The sequence below is a fragment of the Mustela erminea genome, chromosome 1 (assembly GCF_009829155.1).
Source record: "Mustela erminea isolate mMusErm1 chromosome 1, mMusErm1.Pri, whole genome shotgun sequence".
Classification (NCBI taxonomy): Eukaryota; Metazoa; Chordata; class Mammalia; order Carnivora; family Mustelidae; genus Mustela; species Mustela erminea.
This window is the reverse complement of record NC_045614.1, coordinates 18,598,836-18,616,614: the sequence shown is the minus strand read 5'-3', so window position 1 is coordinate 18,616,614 and position 17,779 is coordinate 18,598,836. Positions and strand designations below refer to the sequence as shown.

Genomic DNA, 17,779 nt, shown 5'->3' with positions numbered 1-17,779 from the left:
CGCTCGGGACTAGAGCGCAGGACGCACGCTCTGCCGTTGGGCTGCGGGCTGAGCGCTCCTTCCGGAGGTCGAACGGATCGCAGCACCCGGGCTTGAGCGGAGGACCAGGCGGGAGAAGCTAGGATGGGGTTCACCGGGCGGATACGGAGCGGGGGCTCAGAGGCTCGAAGTCTTGGGGGTCCGGACCCGACCGGAGGCTAACTCGAGCCGCGCCCGGTCGCGCCGCGCCGCTTGGCGCCGCCAGGGGGCGCTGCGATCGGCGCGGGGGCCATCCCCCTCCTGAGGCGGGGCTGCGGCGACCGGCTGGTGCGCGCACGCGTCGTGTGTCACGGGCCGGGGCGGGGCGATCGCGGCGCTCCGGGCCTGGCGTCCTGGTTCCGCAGCCCCCGCCGCCTCCACTGCCCCGGCGCGGCCCGGCCCGGCCCCATGTATCGTGCGCTTTACGCGTTCCGCTCGGCGGAGCCCAACGCGCTGGCGTTCGCCGCGGGGGAGACCTTCCTGGTGTTGGAGCGCAGCAGCGCGCACTGGTGGCTGGCGGCGCGGGCGCGCAGTGGCGAGACCGGCTACGTGCCGCCCGCCTACCTGCGCCGCCTGCAGGTAAGTGTTCCCCTCCCCGGCCCGGCCTCCGCGGTCCCCCGACTGGGCCCCATCACAGGCTCTCGGTACCCACCCCGGAGCCCCAGCCCCGCCGGGACCTCCCGCAGATAGGGAGTTTGAGCACCTGACCCTGAGACCCCAGACTCACGAAGACTGGGACCCCAAGAGCCCGCACCCCTACAAAAGGCCAGGCCCTTGACAGCCAACTCTGAGGACTCCAGACCGGCAATCTAACTCTGGGACTGAGACTCCTTGGGATCCCAGACCCATTGAGACCCAATATCTGAAGCTCCATCTGAGTAGAATTCAAGACACAGTCCTGCCGAATTCTGATCAGTTCCTCGGATCACTGAAAGCTCAGACCCATAATCAGTCCTTAGTCCTTTCCCTGGATCCACCGGGTCGCACACTCTTGCCTCCCACCCTCAGACCCTCAGCTGGAGCCACTGCCTCCACCACGGAGACCCAGGCCACCCTGGACACCACCTGTTTCCTCAGCCATGCTCTATGTCCTCACTCCTCCACTGACCTCTGAAGCCCCTGGATGACCCTCCAAACCTCCAAGCCTTGAGACGTCTGTGGCTTTTGCTCTCCCGTATTCACCCACCCCCTAAGCTCTTCTTCAGACCACCCCCAACCATCTTGGAACCAAAGTTCTCAGCCCCTGTTGGCACTCCCTGGCACTACTCTCCCTGACACCCCTCTTCCCCATCCCAAGCCTCAGGCCCTGTCTTTTCAGACTAATTCTCTCTGAAATTGAAAAGCCTCATCCCTCCTTGTCCACAGCCTGGGGTGGGGACCTCTCCCGTTGTGAGGAAGTGAGATCTCTTCACGGCTTCCCCTGGTTTGACTATGGCCCTATTTCCTTCCAGTGGAGGCCGCATCTCCAGTTCCTGTTTCCCCAAGAATAGTCCTGCTGTGGGGGTTGGGGTGTAAGTGTCTCCAGCTGGTCTATTCTGACCTCAGGGGAAAGGAGGGCCTGGAGCCTCCAAGCCTGGCCTGTGCCAGACACCCCCGCCCCATCCTAGTCCCTAGTCTTTAGGAAACATCCTGTCCCAGCCCAGTTCAGGACAGAAATAACAGGATAAATTTGGAGATGTCATCTGGTCTTACCAGAGGGGATGGGCCCTGGGCCTTGGACCCTCAGTTTGCTCCCATGTAGGAGTGCCTGGGGCGTGACTGGGGCCCTGGACACTAGGGCTGCTGGCTTCGGAGGGAGCGTGTCAGACCCAGCCTCTCTCGGGTTGGGGGCTGTTGGAAGCCTCTTCTTCAAGGGCCTGTGAAGATCCTTTTCAGGGCTAGTGGGCTTGGGGCTTGGCAGGGGCAGGGAGGCTCCCATCCCCTCGTAGTCTCTTTCTGCATATCTCCCTGTCTCTGTCTCCCTAACTCTGTCTGTGTCTGCCATTCCGACTCTCTGCCTTTCTCCGTCTCTGGCTCTCAATTTCTTTCTGCGTTGTCTCCCTCTGCCTGTCTCTCCCTCTCTCTCCCTTCCTCCCTCCCTCTCTCCCCTTCTCTCTCTTTCTTGTTTCCTATGGATATGTGTTTCTTTTTTCTGTCCCCCTTTCTGTCTCCTGTCTCCCTGCATTCTGGCATTCCCCATGCTATCTGGACGGCTTTGCTGACCTCTGTATCCATTTCTCCGTCCCCGTCAGGGACGCTTCTTCGACCCTGCTCTGAGTGACGTCACCTCAGTTCAGAGACCTCCATGTACCCTGATGGACCATGACGGACAGGGGAGGGGTGGAGGTGGATGGTCCCACAGCGGCCACCCCCTACTCTTCACACCTTGCCAGTCTGGCTGGGCAGATTAGACCCCCGAGTTGCTGGGTCTGGCAGCACGGAAATCTGGGCCGGGGGCCAGGCCCCTCTCTTATGTCCATCCTTTGCCACAAACACAGACTGCTGGTTCCCAGGGCAAGACTGGAAGATTCCTGGAATAACTAGGGGGTATGAGGGCTAGAAGCAGGGATGGAAAGAGGAGACCCCTTTGGCCCATCCTCAGCTGGTCCCTCAGGCCCATCCCTGGGGTCTGCAGAAGGCTCTGTGAGGACTGGGCTATTCTGGAGTGTGACCTTGGTTTGAAGAAGGGTCAGCAAGATCCAGAGTGATTTGTTAAGGGTTCCAGACACTAGAGGCACCCTGCTTGGCATGCTAGCCTGGGCTCTGAGCCAAGCCTGGGGATAGACTAGGTATGTACTCATGGTCTCGAGCTGGGGGTCCCTGGGCTGTGTTTTTGCTCTAGACCCCTGGTGTTCGGAGACAGCTGAGAGCCTCACTGTGGGGCCTGACTGGGATCCCCATATGTAAAGCAGCAGCATGGGGCCACCCTGTGCTCAGCTCCCTGAGTGACACAGTTTTTGAGAGCCTTAACTTCATATTCTCCTTCAGCTTTCTGTGCTCCTGTCTAGCATTCCAGGATTTCACTGTAATGGGGCTCCATCCTGGGCTGGGTCAGGGCTCACCCTCCCTAGGTTCCCAGGTCTAACTTCTCACCCTTGCTCCCACCCAGGGCCTGGAGCAGGATGTCCTCCAAGCGATTGACCGGGCCATTGAGGCCGTGCACAATGCAGCCATGCGGGATGGTGGCAAGTACAGCCTGGAGCAGCGCGGAGTCCTTCAGTGAGTGTGGGGGGAGGGGAGGAGGACGGCCCCCCCCCTCCCTGCCGCCCCCGCCCCAGCACGGTAGGGTGGGGGTCCTTCAGTGAGTGCTGGGGATGTCTGGAAGGCAGAGTGGGGTGGAGCAGGAGGGAGATGGGAGCAGCCTGGGCTGGGAGGGGCCCCCGCTGCATCCCGCAGGGAGCATGTGAGAACTTGGGGAGTTTTAAGGTCACTTGCCCAGTGATTTCCCTGCCCCTCCATTAGGAAGCTGATCCACCACCGGAAAGAGACCCTGTCCCGCAGAGGCCCCTCTGCCTCCAGTCCCTCGGCTATGACCCCGTCCACCAGTGACCACCATTTGGATGCTGCCGCCGCCAGGCAGCCCAATGGGATGTGTCGAGCTGGGTTCGAACGGCAGCACAGCCTGCCCAGCTCCGAGTATCTCGGGGCAGACGGAGGCCTCTACCAGGTATGCGGTGAGGGAACCCTGGGGAAGGGAGGTGGGCGGAGCTTGTCTGGGTCCAGAGGCTCCAAGAGTCCACTCGGGTCCGGGATGCAGAGCAGTAGCCCAGCGCATGCCAAGAGCCCAGGGCCCTCACCAGGCCGGTACCCGAGTCAGCAGCCTGCCCTCCCAGATCCCGCTTCTGTCCTCCCAGATCCCACCGCAGCCTCGCCGAGCGGCTCCCACCACGCCACCCCCACCCGTGAAGCGCCGAGACCGGGAGGCCCTGATGGCCCCAGGAAGTGGTGAGAAGGCAGGGTTGGGGCAGTTGGTGGGGATGGGCACCCTGTGCTTGGAACGGCCGTCTGCTTGTGTCAGAAGGTTAGGGGTTCTGGGCTCGGCGGGGTGGGTCTGGCAGAGAAACCAGGCTGGGGCTCAGGGCCTGGAGGGGTAAGGGACCCAGGGGGGCTGTCCCAGCACAGCATCCGCTCTCTGCCCACAGGCGGCCGCAACACCGCGCCCTCCGGGGGCAGCTCTGTGTCCAGCGGCTCCTCAGTCAGCAGCACCTCCCTTGACACGCTCTGTACCGGCTCTAGCTCGTCGGAGCTGGGCCCCAGCTGCTCGCCCACGCCCCCGCCTGTGCCGCGCCGAGGCACCCATACCACTGTGTCCCAAGCGCAGCCCCCTCCCTCCAAGGCGCCAGCCCCCGAGCCCCCTACAGAGGAGGTGGCAGTTGATACGGCCTCAGCCCCCGATGAACTGGAGGCCCTGGGTGCCCTGAGCCTGGGGACCACTGACGAGAAGGCGGTGGCTGAGCCTGCCGTGCCCAGGACCATCGGGGCAGAGCTGATGGAGCTCGTGCGGAGAAACACCGGCCTGAGCCACGAGCTCTGCCGCGTGGCCATTGGCGTCGTGGTGGGTCACATCCAGGCCTCCGTACCGGCCAGCTCGCCAGTCATGGAGCAGGTCCTCCTCTCGCTGGTAGAGGGCAAGGTGAGGGTGGGCGGCTGGGCCCAGGGCCTCCCCGCCCTGGGGCCGCCCTGCCTCCCCCGCGCCATCCCTGCCCTCACCCTTGTGTCAGCCCTTGACAGGCATGTGCTGAGTTCTGGCTCGGCCTTCATTGTGCCAGGTGCTAGTGACCTTTGAACTGGTCCCTGGAGGGGAAAGGGAGAAAGGGAGAGAGAGCATTCCGGGCAGAGGCTCAGCCTGGACAAGGGCCATGAGGCAGGACCATACTTGGCTCGCGGGCGGAAGCGAAACAAGGCCAGCATGGCTGTAACATGGGGAGCAAGGGAACAGGCGGTGTGGGAGAAGGTGCAATGCGGAGCAGGTGACGGATGAGACCAGATGTGAGTGGCCCAGAGTCTTCTCTGGCTGCAGGGGGAGAGTGGACAGAGGGCATGGGAGAGGGGAGTGCCCTGCTGGCCTTGGCAATGGGGAGGAGTGGGTGCTTCGAGAGCTGTGGCGGAGGCCTTGGTGCTGACGCAGGTGTGAGTCAGGTGCGTGGGCGTTGTGGGGCCGGTGGGAGCCTTTGCCAAGGTTGGGGCACTGATCAGGAAGCAGGATTGGAGGGTAGCGAACCATCTCTATATGGGGACCAGATGGGCCCAAGGTCCCTCCTTAGAGCCCCAGGATCCAGCAGCCGTGTGCAGGGGCAGGGGGTGGAGCAGCAGGTCAGTAGGGTCATCTGTGCTGGGCACAGCCGGTGCTTGTCAAACAGGAAGCACCGGGAGACAGAAGGTGGGGAGATGACAAGGCCTGGTGGCGTGTTGTGCGGCATCCCAGTCACATTCAGGCAGTGGCAGAGTCGGGAGCCTCCCACACGAAGATGTTTACGCAGGGCTGGCATGAGAGGCGGGTTTTTGGAGGGCACCCCGCACGTGTGTCTCGTGCAGAATCTGGTCCCAGCAGGTTATCAAGACTGGGGGCGATGGAGGTACTTGCAGAGGGGGGATGGGATGGGTGGCGCGCTGCCCTTGGGAGTTTCCTTGTTGAGGTATGGGTCATGGGAGCAGGTGTTTAGTGGGAGCTCGAGGCGGGGCAGGGGGAAGGATGAAAGAGAACCAGGGGCTGGTCCCTCCCAGGCTTTGGAAGGACACGAACCAGGGGCAGCTCTGGGAGGTGAGGTGGGGGACGCTTGGCCTGGAGCTCATGCCTGTGACATCCTCAGGATCTGGGTGGACTTCCCAGCTTTGGGGGCTTCCTGGAGATGGGGATGGGCCAGGAAGCCCCCAGGAGTGTGCTGAATCCTGCCTCCTTCTCTCCCCAACCCAGGACCTGAGCACTGCCCTGCCCTCCGGGCAGGTCTGCCATGACCAGCAGCGGCTGGAGGTGATCTTTGCAGACCTGGCTCGCCGGAAGGACGATGCCCAGCAGCGCAGCTGGGCCCTGTACGAGGACGAGGGAGTCATCCGCTGCTACCTGGAGGAGCTGCTACACATCCTGGTGCGGGGTGGGGGCCCATGGGTGTCCTCCCCGCAGGGCTCAGGAGTCTCCCCTGCGTGTACTCCGCTCCCTCTCGTGTGACTGCGCGGCTCCCGCTGAGTCTGTCGCGCTTCCTCCTCCCCGCAGACTGACGCCGACCCTGAAGTTTGCAAGAAAATGTGCAAGAGAAATGAGTTTGAGTCTGTCCTGGCCTTGGTGGCCTATTACCAAATGGTGTGTGCGAGGCATGGGGGCGGGGCGTGGAGGCGCCGGGCAGACGTGGGGCTTCCGGGCACTGAGCGCACGGGGTTTCCCGCCAGGAGCACCGGGCGTCCCTGCGGCTGCTGCTCCTCAAGTGCTTCGGCGCCATGTGCGGCCTGGATGCGGCCATCATCTCCACACTCGTGTCGTCTGTGCTGCCTGTGGAGCTGGCGCGGGACATGCAGACTGACACGCAGGGTGAGATGAGGGGGAGCCGCCTGCCCCGTGGGGGGTCCCCACCAGCCTGACGGGCTCTCACCTCCTGCCTTGCCCTCCAGATCACCAGAAGCTCTGCTACTCCGCCCTCATCCTGGCCATGGTGTTTTCCATGGGGGAGGCAGTGCCGTACGCACACTACGGTAAGCGGGCAGCTCTCCCACTGCTGGGAGCCTGAGGGTCTGGGACCGCCTGCCCCAGCCTGACAGGAACCCAGGGGGTGGGTGCGTGGGTGGGGCTCAGACTGTGTGCGCCCCTCCCCCAGAGCACCTGGGCACGCCCTTCGCCCAGTTCCTGCTGAGCATCGTGGAGGACGGGCTGCCCCTGGACACCACCGAGCAGCTGCCGGATCTCTGCATGAACTTGCTTCTGGCTCTCAACTTGCACCTGCCAGGTGGGGGGTGGTGGCCGGCGGCGGGAAGGGAAGGGGAGGGCGGGTGGGGGCCGGCGTGGGGGGGGCTCTCCCCGCTTGGTGCTTGGTGCCCATGCACTGGTTTATACCCATGTCCTTCCTCAGCCCCGGACCAGAACGTCATCATGACCGCCCTGAGCAAACACTCCAACGTCAAGATCTTCTCTGAGAAGCTGCTGTTGCTGCTGAACAGAGGGGGTGAGGGCCGGGGAATCGGTGCGACACCACTGCCCTGTCATTGGCCTCCGTGACCCCTGTCACTCCCTGCAGTGCCCTGGACTGCCCCCCTCACCCCCCGCAGTGACCATCCTGAGCCCTTCCCCCCGCCTCCTAGATGACCCTGTGCGCATCTTCAAACATGAGCCGCAGCCGCCACACTCCATCCTCAAGTTCCTGCAGGACGTGTTCGCTAGCCCTGCCACAGCCGCCATCTTCTACCACACGGACATGATGGCGCTCATCGACATCACCGTGCGCCACATCGCGGACCTGTCGCCTGGAGACAAGGTGCCCGGAGTGGCTGGAGCAGGGGTGGGAGCTGTGTAGAGGCTGAAACGGAATGAAGCGGGGGACAGGCCATGGAACGGAGACGGGGGGTGGGGTGCAGCTGGAGCCAGGTCAGCGTGGGGGCCACTTAGGAACCATGGCGGGTGTGCCCAGACCCAAAGGAACCCCGGTGAGCGGTTGTGGGCCAGGCTGCCTGGATGGAGCTGGGGTGGAGGAAGCCGGGGGTCAGGCAGGAGGAGGGGCATTTCCACAAGGCCTCAGAGGCTGCGGCAGGAGTTCCTGATCTCAGAGGAGGGGATGTGACCTGACTGATACCCGACATGTCGCTTAGACTGTTTGAGAGCTCAGGGTTGGTGGGAAGCTTGCAAGGAAGCAGCCACGGCTGTCAGGGCAGCCTGTGTGGGCAGTGAGAGGCCATGGCCATGGGGGACGAGGTCAGGTTTGTGAATCAGAGGTGAGTGCCAAGCCTGCCGTGGCCTTCTGTTAGGCAACCGAAGTGTGATTGCGGTTGGAATTGCCCCCCAGAGGCCAGAGGTGACTGACAAGCAGTATCCGCAGAGTAGAGGGAAGAGGGTCCGAATGGAACATGTAAGAGAGAATCTGAAGTTGGAGGGAAGTGGGGGGTGGACATTGGAAGGTGTAAGTGGAGACAACGCCTGTGAGTTTGTCTATGAAGGGAGCAGAAGAGCGGAGGGCCGCGGGAGGGAGATGGGTCGGGAAGTGCTTTCTTTTTTTAAAAAATTATTTATTTATTTGAGAGAGAGAGAGAATGAAAGAGCATGAGAGGGGAGAGGTCAGAGGGAGAAGCAGACTCTCCGCCGAGCAGGGAGCCCAATGTGGGACTCGATCCCAGGACTCCGGGATCATGACTTGAGCTGAAGGCACTTGCTTAACCAACTAAGCCACCCAGGCGCCCCGGTCAAGAAGTGTTTTAAAAGGCAGAAGATGATGGTGCAGGTTTCTGGGCCGGAGGGAATGATCCAGTAAGCATCAAGAAATGGCTGGTGTGTTCAGGAGCGTGGGCCAGTGCAGGAGCCAAGTAGACCAGGCAGTGGGAGACGGCCCAGGCCTGTGTTGGGATGCCCCCCCCATCCCCCAGGGGGAGCCAGGGCAGCTCATTCTGGCGGGGATGGGTGAGATGCGGATGCTCGGAGGAGAGGACAAGAGCCTTCTGAAAGACCGCTTGTTCTCTCCACGGAGCACAAGGCCGGCTGTGTAGGCGCTTTAGATCCGGAGAACTGGGAGAAGAAGGTGGGCTTTTCCTTAAGGGTGCGTGAATGTAGCAGAGGAAAGAGCCCGGAGTGCAGGGCCGTGCCGCACGTCCGTGTGAGCTTTATGGCAGAAAAGGAGGTTTGGGCCTGTGCAGGGCCCTGGGGCTGTCCACTGCTTAGACGCTGGGAGCGGATTTGCAGGTGCTATAGTCTGACCAGGCTTGGGGGGCACAGGGTGACGCTGCCTGAAGAAGTGACTCCTCTAAGCACAGGTCAGTGCTTAAAGAGGGTCAGTGGATTGGGTGTCTCAGTGAGGAGAAGGAGCAGCTGGGCTGTCAGACTGGAGGGGCTATTGAAGGTAGGGGTGGCTTATCAGAGAGGACCCCTGTGTTTCTGGCCTGTGCGTTTAGGTGGACAGGTGTGCTCTTTAGTAAGAAAAAAACATGAGCAAGTAAAAAAAAATACAAAAAAAAAAACCACGAGCAAGCCTGCTGTTTGCGGAAGACGGGGAAGGTCGTGAGTGGGATGGTGGATGTGTGCAGCAGAGATGTCTCTGCGGGCTGTGGGAGACGAGAAGTGGGCAGTGGGTGTTCTCACCTGGAGCCCACTGGACGGGTCTCGGCCAGAGGTGTGAACATGGGTCAGTATCTGAAGCTGTGGGTGTGAGTAAGAGGGGGAAGTGAGCAGCAGGGGGCCTCTGGCCGCACAGTAAATATGGGCAGGAGCTGGCCGTTTGCCCTCGCCTCCTCTCCGAGCCAGGACTCCCGTGGACTGGCCCCGTTCTGGGACTGCCTGTGTCTGGGACGGTCCATCCATTCATTTGCTCGGCGGCTCTTACGGGCCCATCTGGGCCAGGCACGGGGTGGGTGCTGAGGGTATGGCCTTGATCTTCCGGGCTGTGAGCTGGTCCATGGCCCCGGGGGCCCACGTGGTGGTCTGTTCCTGTCCGGGCGCGGTGGCAGTGCCTCCCCTGGGTCCCTGAGCTCAGCCACTCCTCCTGCAGCTGCGCGTGGAGTACCTGTCCTTGATGCACGCGGTGATCCGCTCCACGCCCTACCTGCAGCACCGCCACCGGCTCCCCGACCTGCAGGCCACCCTGCGGCGCATCCTGACCGAAGAGGAAGCCTCGCCCCAGGGCCAGATGGACCGCATGATTGTCCGAGAGATGTGCAAGGAGTTCCCCGAGCTGGGCGAGGACCCCAGCTAGCGCCTTCCTTCCCTCCCTTCCCTGCAGCCCTGGGCAGGGTGCAGGGGACACGGAGGTGTGGCCCTCAGAATGTTTTTGCACAGACAGCATGGGGCAGGTGGTGGTGGAAGGGACCTAAGCAGGGCCCCCGCCCAACCTGAAGGAGAGCCAATGCGAGGGGCCAAGTACGGGATTGGGGACCACGCTCTGGGAGCTCTGCTGGGGCAGAGGGCCTGTGTGAGCTGAAGCCCCTCCATCTCCTGGTAGGCTGCCTCTTCAGCATGCCCCCTCCCCTCAACACAGATGCACACTCAGAGTCCTGCTGCTGCCCCAGGCTGGCCCAGAGTCCCCGTCCCTCTCCTGCCTAGTCTGGGTCCTGGGCCTCAGCAAGCCATGTCCTTAGGGTAAGGGGAGGCGCCTTCTGCCAGCTCTGTTCTTTGCCTTAGCTTCACAGTGAGTGCTGCTCATATGCTCCCCCCTCCCTGTGGGGGTCGCTTTCCCTTGCTCCCACCCCAGAGGTCTTGGCCAAGCTGCTGCTTTGAGCACAGAATCTTAGTGACGGGCCATCTCTTCTGGAGCTCCGCAGAAGAGCGTGATGGCACTGAGAAGGCCAATGAGAGTCTATTTTCTCTGTAAAAACAGACTGAAAAGCCATGTGTATTTTCCCGTGTGCTGCAGCTCACCTTCGGAAATAAATCACAGGCATCTGGAAACAGGCTGTGTGCTCCGCAACCCCGCATGCTCCTGGGTTGGGGTGGGGCAGGATGGGCTGGGGATGCTGGGGCCTCAGGACCTTGTCACTTGCTTGCCCTGACTTCTCCAGCTTGGGGAGCGGATGGTCCCTAATAGTCCTGTCCATCAAGGTCCCTTGAGCCCCGTTCAGCCTCTCTCCCCGAGTTCCCATTGCTCCCTGGCCACAGCTAAGCCAATGAGTGCTCCGCGGCCTGTTTGCAGGTGACTGCCCTCGAAGACCTCACTTCTCCCCTGGTGAAACCCTGTCCCTTGTAGCTGTTCTCAGATGAAGTGGGCCCCACAGCAGCCTTCCAGCACGTGCAGGCCCTGCCTGGCTCTGTTCCCTTGCTCGCCTGTCGTGGGTCCAACAAGATCCCTCATTTTGCAGCCTCAGAAGTTCCATCCTAACAGTGGGGGCAAAAAGAGTTACCTCAGCAGACATGGGGTTGAGTTGGCATTACTGTTGGCGGACAGTTGGGGACCACCTGGCGAAAGCTTCATTTTCCTTATGGGCTCCCAAGTTAATGAAGGCTCTGGCCACAAATGGGGAAGGGTCAGGAGCCCACAGGCAGACACCAGTCAGAAGTGGTTTTCATTAGTTCCCTCCATCTTTCACCCAGGACGATCCTCATCCGATACTCCCACATATCCTGAATTATTGATACCGTGACTTCTGGTCGCTGAAGGCCAAGGGCTGTTCCACTATTTTTCCAACAGGACTGTAATCCAGCAAGAAGCACCAAAAAGGCCAGGGCAAGGGGTGGGGTCCCCTGGACACAGGTCCTTGGGAATCTGAGGCAGGAACATGTGACAGTGAACTCAACGGAAGTAAAGCTCAGGAGGCTGATGAGGGATGTCCGAGCTTAACTCTTGACTGTCGGTTAAGCACCTAAGCTCCCCTGCTGGACCAGAAAAGGGGCTGACAGTGCCCCCCAGTGGAAAGGTGAGGCACAACCTGTTTACTCCTCTTCACCCTCGGGGCCTTCTGCCTTGCCTTTCACATCCAGAGTCCATGGCTTTCCAATCACGACTCCTTCCTCACTGGAGAGCTGAAAGCAGAGTATGATGGTGCTCCTTCGGAGAGAGCGTGATTCCATAAAAAGCACAGGTGTCCCAGGAAACCGATGCAGGAACATGCGACAGCAGCCATGCTTTGCTCTGTCCCCTATCGTGATGCACACACTGACTTTGGAAGGGCAGGGCTGTGCTGTGCCCTATGTCTCCGTACTGCCAGCTGTTATGAGCAAAGTATAACCCTGGGGTGGTGAGTGGGGGTAAGCCTGGTGTGCGTGTGTGTGTGTGTGACACAAGAGCCCCCGTTGACAGTGTTAAATACTGGCCTCTGGCAGCAAACGTGCTCGGAGAGGATCCAGAGCTCTGCGACCCCCTCAGCAGACACCCTGATGGTGCTCTCCAAACACAAAATTACAAGCATAAGGGGGAATGATGGTTAGTCACAGAATTCCTCAGCGAGGGAAGTCTCTGCAAGAATGGAGTTGTGCTTTCTTTGGCTGCTTGGAAGGATGGTAAATGTGGGATGTGGTGAGGCTGGAGGGCAGAGAGAGACAACTAAGCCACTCAAATGGGAGTATTTGATGGGTGGGGCCGAGAAGAAAAACTCAAAGAAGGTTGTGAGGGGCACTGAGGGATGGGGGTTTGGGCTGAGCTCTTGGGTAGAAGTGGGTACACAGAGGTGCTGGCACCTTGCCTGTGGGACGAACCCCATGGACCACAGGCTACTCATGCATCAGGCAACTCCAGGGTAAGGCGTTGGGTGAAGATCACATGCCTGCTCGGTCCCCGAAAGGTACAGACACTTCAAACAGGTGAAAACCTTTTTTTTCCTCTTTCTCTCTCTCTCTTTTAAAAAGATTTTTATTTGGGGACACCTGGGTGGCTCAGTTGGTTAAGCGGCTGCCTTCGGCTCGGGTCATGATCCCAGCATCCTGGGATCGAGTCCCGCATCGGGCTCCTTGCTCAGCAGGAAGCCTGCTTCTCCCTCTGCCTCTGCCTGCCTCTCTGTCTGCCTGTGTTCACTCTCTCTGACAAAAAAAAAAAAAAAAAAAAAAAAAAAATAATTTAAAAAGATTTTTATTTGACAGAGATCACAAGTAGGCAGAGAGGCAGGCAGAGAGAGATGGGGAAGCAGGCTCCCTGCTGAGCAGAGAGCCCTATTCCGGGTTTGATTCCAGGACCCTGAGATCATGACCTGAGCCTAAAGCAGAAGCTTTAACCCACTGAGCCACCCAGGTGCTCCTTTTTTTCTTGTTTTTATGGAAAAATAACGTAACCACGAAAAGTGCAGTATACAGAGAGTACAACTGAATGAATTAGGAAAGAATGCTAGTACAGCCACCATCCAAGTCAAGAAATAGAATATCACCAGTCCCCAAAGCCCACTGGTGTGTGCCCCCTCTCCCTCATTGACACATGCGTCCTCCCTGGAGGGAATTACAGGTAAGTTTCGCCTGTATTTGAACTCGACATAAATGAAGCCATACAGTATAAACTCTTAGTCCGGCTTCCTCATTCACCATTAAGTTTCTGAGATTTGTCCGTGTCCTAGTATGTGGTTGCAGTGTGTTCACCGCCAAAGTTGTGTGGGATGTATCCTCCGTTACTCACTGCTGATGACCTCTCAGTTTCTAGTTCTTACCTATTACGAATAGTGCCATCAGGGATGTTGTTACCCAGGTTGTCTTTTGCACATGTGCATTATATTGGAGGTATATTCTCATGAGTGGAACTGCAGGCTTAAAAGCCCACACTCCAAACAGTTTTGCAAAGTAGCTGTACCAATGTATGCCCCCCTCCAGTCATACTGAGTTCCAGCTCCTCCGTCTTGTTCCCAAAACGGTATTGTCAGCTTTTTCTTTTCTTTTCTTTTCTTTTTTTTAAAGTCATTCCAGTACACCATCATAGTATTTGCTTTTAAACTTGCATTTCCCTGATGGCTAAAGAGATTGAGTACCTTTTCACGAGTTTACTGGCTATTTAGATTATTTGTGAACCCGTTCAAATCTCTTGCCCGTTCATTTGCTGGGTTGTCTCTCTTTCGTTGATTTGTGGTATGTCTGTGGCATAGGAGTCCTTGGGTTGTCTATCTTGCAATATCTGCTCCCATCCTCAATGTTGTCTTTTGGTGAAAAGATGTTCTTAGTTGTAAGAGTTGTAACTTTTTCCAGGAATTTCTTTGTGGTTAGTGCATTTTGTATCTTAATAAATCTTTGCTTAAAGTATGAAGAAGCTCTTCTGTGTTGTCTTCTAAAAGCTGTGTTCTCTTTCCTTTCATATTTTACTGTCAAATCTGTCTGGAATTGAGTATGTGGTAGTATGAAGTAGGGTTCTCATTTAACTTCTACATGGATATACAACTGAGCCGGCGCCATTTTTTGAAAGACCCATTTTTTCCTTCATGTTGACTCTTAAGAGCCACCCTCGTCAAAATTCAAGTCTCCACAAATCTTTAGGCCTGTCTTCGGGATTATGTTCTAGCAGTCTGCCCCTGCTCTGGGACCATAGTCTTGCTTTCTGTAGCTTCCCAGTAGAGGAAGGTGTCCTCCTTTGGTTTTCAAGACTGTCTTGGGTATTCCTGGCCCTCATTTTAGAACCTAGTTTATCAGTCTACAAACACACACACACACACACACACACACACACACACACACACACAGAAACACTTACCGGGATTTTATTGGAGTTGCATTAAATCCATATGTCAATGTCAATTTTAGAAGAAATGGCATCTTTACAATATTGAATCTTCCAATCTTTGAACACAGCTCTTCACTCCATTTATGTCTTTATTTCTTTCAGTAATGTGAGTGTGTGTGAGTGTGTGTGTGTGTGTGTGTGTGTAAAAGAGTCATTGTATAACTTTCATTAGCTTTATTCCTGGCATTTTGTTACTTGATGCTCTTGTAAATGGCATATTTTTAAAATTTTTATTTTCTGTTGCTGATATATAGAAATTAGAACTGATTTTCATTTTTATTTATATTAGAGATTTTTAAAAAGATTATTTATTTATTTGAGAGAGAGAGAAAGATCACAAGTAGGCAGAGAGGCAGGCAGAGAGAGGGGAAAGCAGGCTTCCTGCTGAGCAGAGAGCCCGATGTGGGGCTCAATCCCAGGACCCTAAGATCATGACCTGAGCCCAAGGCAGAGTCTCAACCCACTGAGCCACCCAGGTGCCCTAAAGATTTTATTTTTAGGTAATCTCTACACTCAGTGTGGGGCTCAAACTCACAACCCCAAGACCAAGAGTTTCACACTCCTCCAACTGAGCCAGCCAGGTGCCCTCCAACTGATTTTTATATATTGATCTTGTGTTCAAGAACTTTTCTAAGCTTACTCTAATAACTTATCTATAGGTTCTTTCAAATTTCTCATACACACAGCCCTATTACCTGTGCATAAGTTTTACTTTTTCCTTTCTAATCCTCTAATCCTCATAACTTTTTATTATTTTTCCTGCCTTAACAGCACTGGCCATGCCCTCCGATATAACATGGAGATTTGTGGTCATGAATGTAAAATGTTTTTCTCTTATAATGTTCTGCTGCTCCAGAGGTGAGGAATACACAGTCTATTTTTTTTAAAGATTTTATTTATTTGTCAGAAAGAGAGAGAAAGCACACAAACAGGCAGAGAGGCAGGCAGAGGCAGAGTGAGAGGCAGGCTCCCTGCCGAGCAAGGAGCCCAATGTGGGACTCCATCCCAGGACCCTGGGATCATGATCTGGGCCAAAGGCAGCAGCTTAACCCACTGAGCCACCCAGGTGTCCCACAGTTAGTCTCTTTTAAGTGGGCTTAGATTTTAGCTCATGTTTGTCTCAGAAAAGCAGGGCAGATGAGTTGTTCTAACACGGGATTCTATAAAGCTAATGATAAAGGTAAGGAACAGGGGAGCTGAGAAATGATGGACTGGAGATCTCAGTGAGATCAAAGAACTATTGGATAATTAGCTGGATGGGTTGGCCAGGTCTTCTAGCTTTCTCTTCCAGCAAGGTACCTGACTAAGGGGGAAAGAGAGGGCAAACACAGGGTAGAAGGAAAAGCCAGGATGCGAGAGGCCAACATGTCCTAGAGAGCAGTTTCTGCAAAGCCTTTGCCCTCTGGTCTTCTGGGCGGCTCTCCATCTATCCCACAGCAGCCTCAAACCCAGGTTTCTGAGCCCCAGATGGACCCTCTAGCTTAGAGTTGAAAAGAAGAGACAGTGGATGAACTGCAGGGATCTTGCTATGTTGCTAGGAGGTAGGGGCAGGTCTGGAGTTGAAGGGAGAAACTATCAGAAATAGTTGGTTTCTGTCTTTACAGGACGCAGTAGAAGCTGCCACAGAGGGGTGGGGGAGAGGGAGGCCTCCACGGTACAGCAGCCAGAGAGAGGACTGCAGTGGAGGGAGGAACAGCAGGAGGAGACAGGGATAGCCACCGAAGTCACACCACGTGTCAGGGGTATTAAGAAGTGTAGGTCTTGGGGCGCCTGGGTTAACCCTCAGTGGGTTAAGCCTCTGTCTTTGGCTCAGGTCATGATCTCAGGGTCCTGGGATGGAGCCCCGCCTCGGGCTCTCTGCTCAGCAGGGAGCCTGTTTCTCCCTCTCTCTCTGCCTGCCTCTCTACTTGTGATCTCTGAGTGTGTGTGTGTCAAATAAATAAATAAAATCTTAAAAAAAAAAAAAAAGTCTAGGTCTTGCTCTCCACGGGAGGATCCGCTGAAGCCACTGCTAGCCCTGGTGAAGACAGCAGAGTTTGATCTGTCTCGGCAGGCGGTTCCTTTACACCTCTGCACATTTGACCACTTAGCCTCCAAGACCTAGGATGAGCGCTCCTCCTTCCCACGCAGCTGCGGACTTCCTCTCGGTTATTCCGGCTCTGCTCAAGCATTCTCTCTAGCGGGAAGCCGTCCCAGATCGCTAAGTTGGCGGAGGCACCTCCTCCGGGACCCTAGCAGCCCAGCCCCTAGCGTTCCGCCTGCCTCCCTCCTTTGTTAGTGTAAAGTTCTGTGCCCTGTACTCGCTAGATTGTGGACCCGGAGGGCGAACGTGCAACCAAAACCTCATCCCCCGCCTCGCTCCTTCAGCCCCCGGACAGGAGGTCTGGGCCCCCATCCGAGTTCCGCCTTCAGCGACGGAGCAGACGCTCCACCCTCACGCCCAGTGGAACCCAGACTGCACACCCGGCGCGGAGCTCCGACCTTAAGGGGTTCCTCAGATTCTGGAGCCCAGCGGCCGGCTCTCGGTAGGTAGACCGGGCGCTCGGGAGGTGGAGCCCACGGGAGCCCCACCTCCCGGAAGCGAAGAAGTCAAGGGGCCAAAGAATGTGCTGTTTGATTGGTTGATGATGATGTCATAGGTACCGTCGGAGTGGGCCGGATGCCTCAGCGAGGAGTTTCCCGTTAGTTCCTAGCAGGAGCCGCGCCCCTTGGAGCGTTCTGGGATCAAGCCCTAAACCCCCCCTTGGTCCTGGGACGCCCGCGCCCTTCACATATGACGCTGCAGAGCGTTGTCGCTGTTGCCTCTGCCGGAGGGACCGTAGAGAGCCTTCAGGATTATCTCTTCCGGCCATCCTGGAAGCCACAGAACCCTCCCCTCAGACAATGAGTCGGTCGTCGGGGGCGGAGCCTCCCCTTGTGCCAATAGTTCTCCCCCAACCTGGTGTCGTCTTCTGTGACGTCCATTTGGCGGTGTCTGTCTATTGGCCAGCTGGGACCGATTGGCGTCGGAGTTGCTCAGCGCTGGGAGAACTGTACTGAATCGTGGGAGGAGGGTTGAGCTTCCGCTAGTCCCTTCAAGGGGTTAAGGGACGCGGTCGTGGCGGGCGAGGGGCGGGGATCCAAGGAAGCCGTGGCTGCAGCCCTGTGGCAACGTCGGTCTCCACGTGGCATCCCAGAGCACTCGAGACCCGCGACCTGGAGGAGGGTGTAGCCTCCAGTAGAGGGTTCCCCAGCGCGGGAGACTGCTGGGATCCAGCAAGGCAGAGAGGAGTTTGGTCTCTACTCATGCCTTGGGCGGGTCACCTACAGTCCCTGCTCTGCAGAGACGCTCCAAACAGGCAGATGGTCGCGACATGTTTCATGAGTTAATACTCACTGATCGAACAGTTCAAGCTATTAACTTTGGGTCTGGCGTCCCAAATCCCCATCCAGTCAACGTCCCTTCCACCCCCAGGATTGCACATAGTACCCCTGCCAAG

General features: G+C 57.4%; 1 protein-coding gene across 1 annotated transcript; it reads left to right on the top strand.

Moving 5' to 3' along the window:
• Positions 1-426: 426 nt before the first annotated feature.
• NCKIPSD (NCK interacting protein with SH3 domain) lies at positions 427-10,567 on the top strand. The gene is made up of 13 exons (XM_032319040.1): positions 427-597; positions 3,107-3,216; positions 3,460-3,664; positions 3,852-3,942; positions 4,140-4,630; positions 5,912-6,082; positions 6,209-6,295; positions 6,382-6,520; positions 6,601-6,681; positions 6,804-6,932; positions 7,056-7,148; positions 7,285-7,457; positions 9,672-10,567. The coding sequence occupies exons 1-13, from the start codon at positions 427-429 to the stop codon at positions 9,873-9,875; spliced, it is 2,145 nt and encodes a 714-aa protein (XP_032174931.1). The 3' UTR covers positions 9,876-10,567.
• Positions 10,568-17,779: the final 7,212 nt, after the last annotated feature.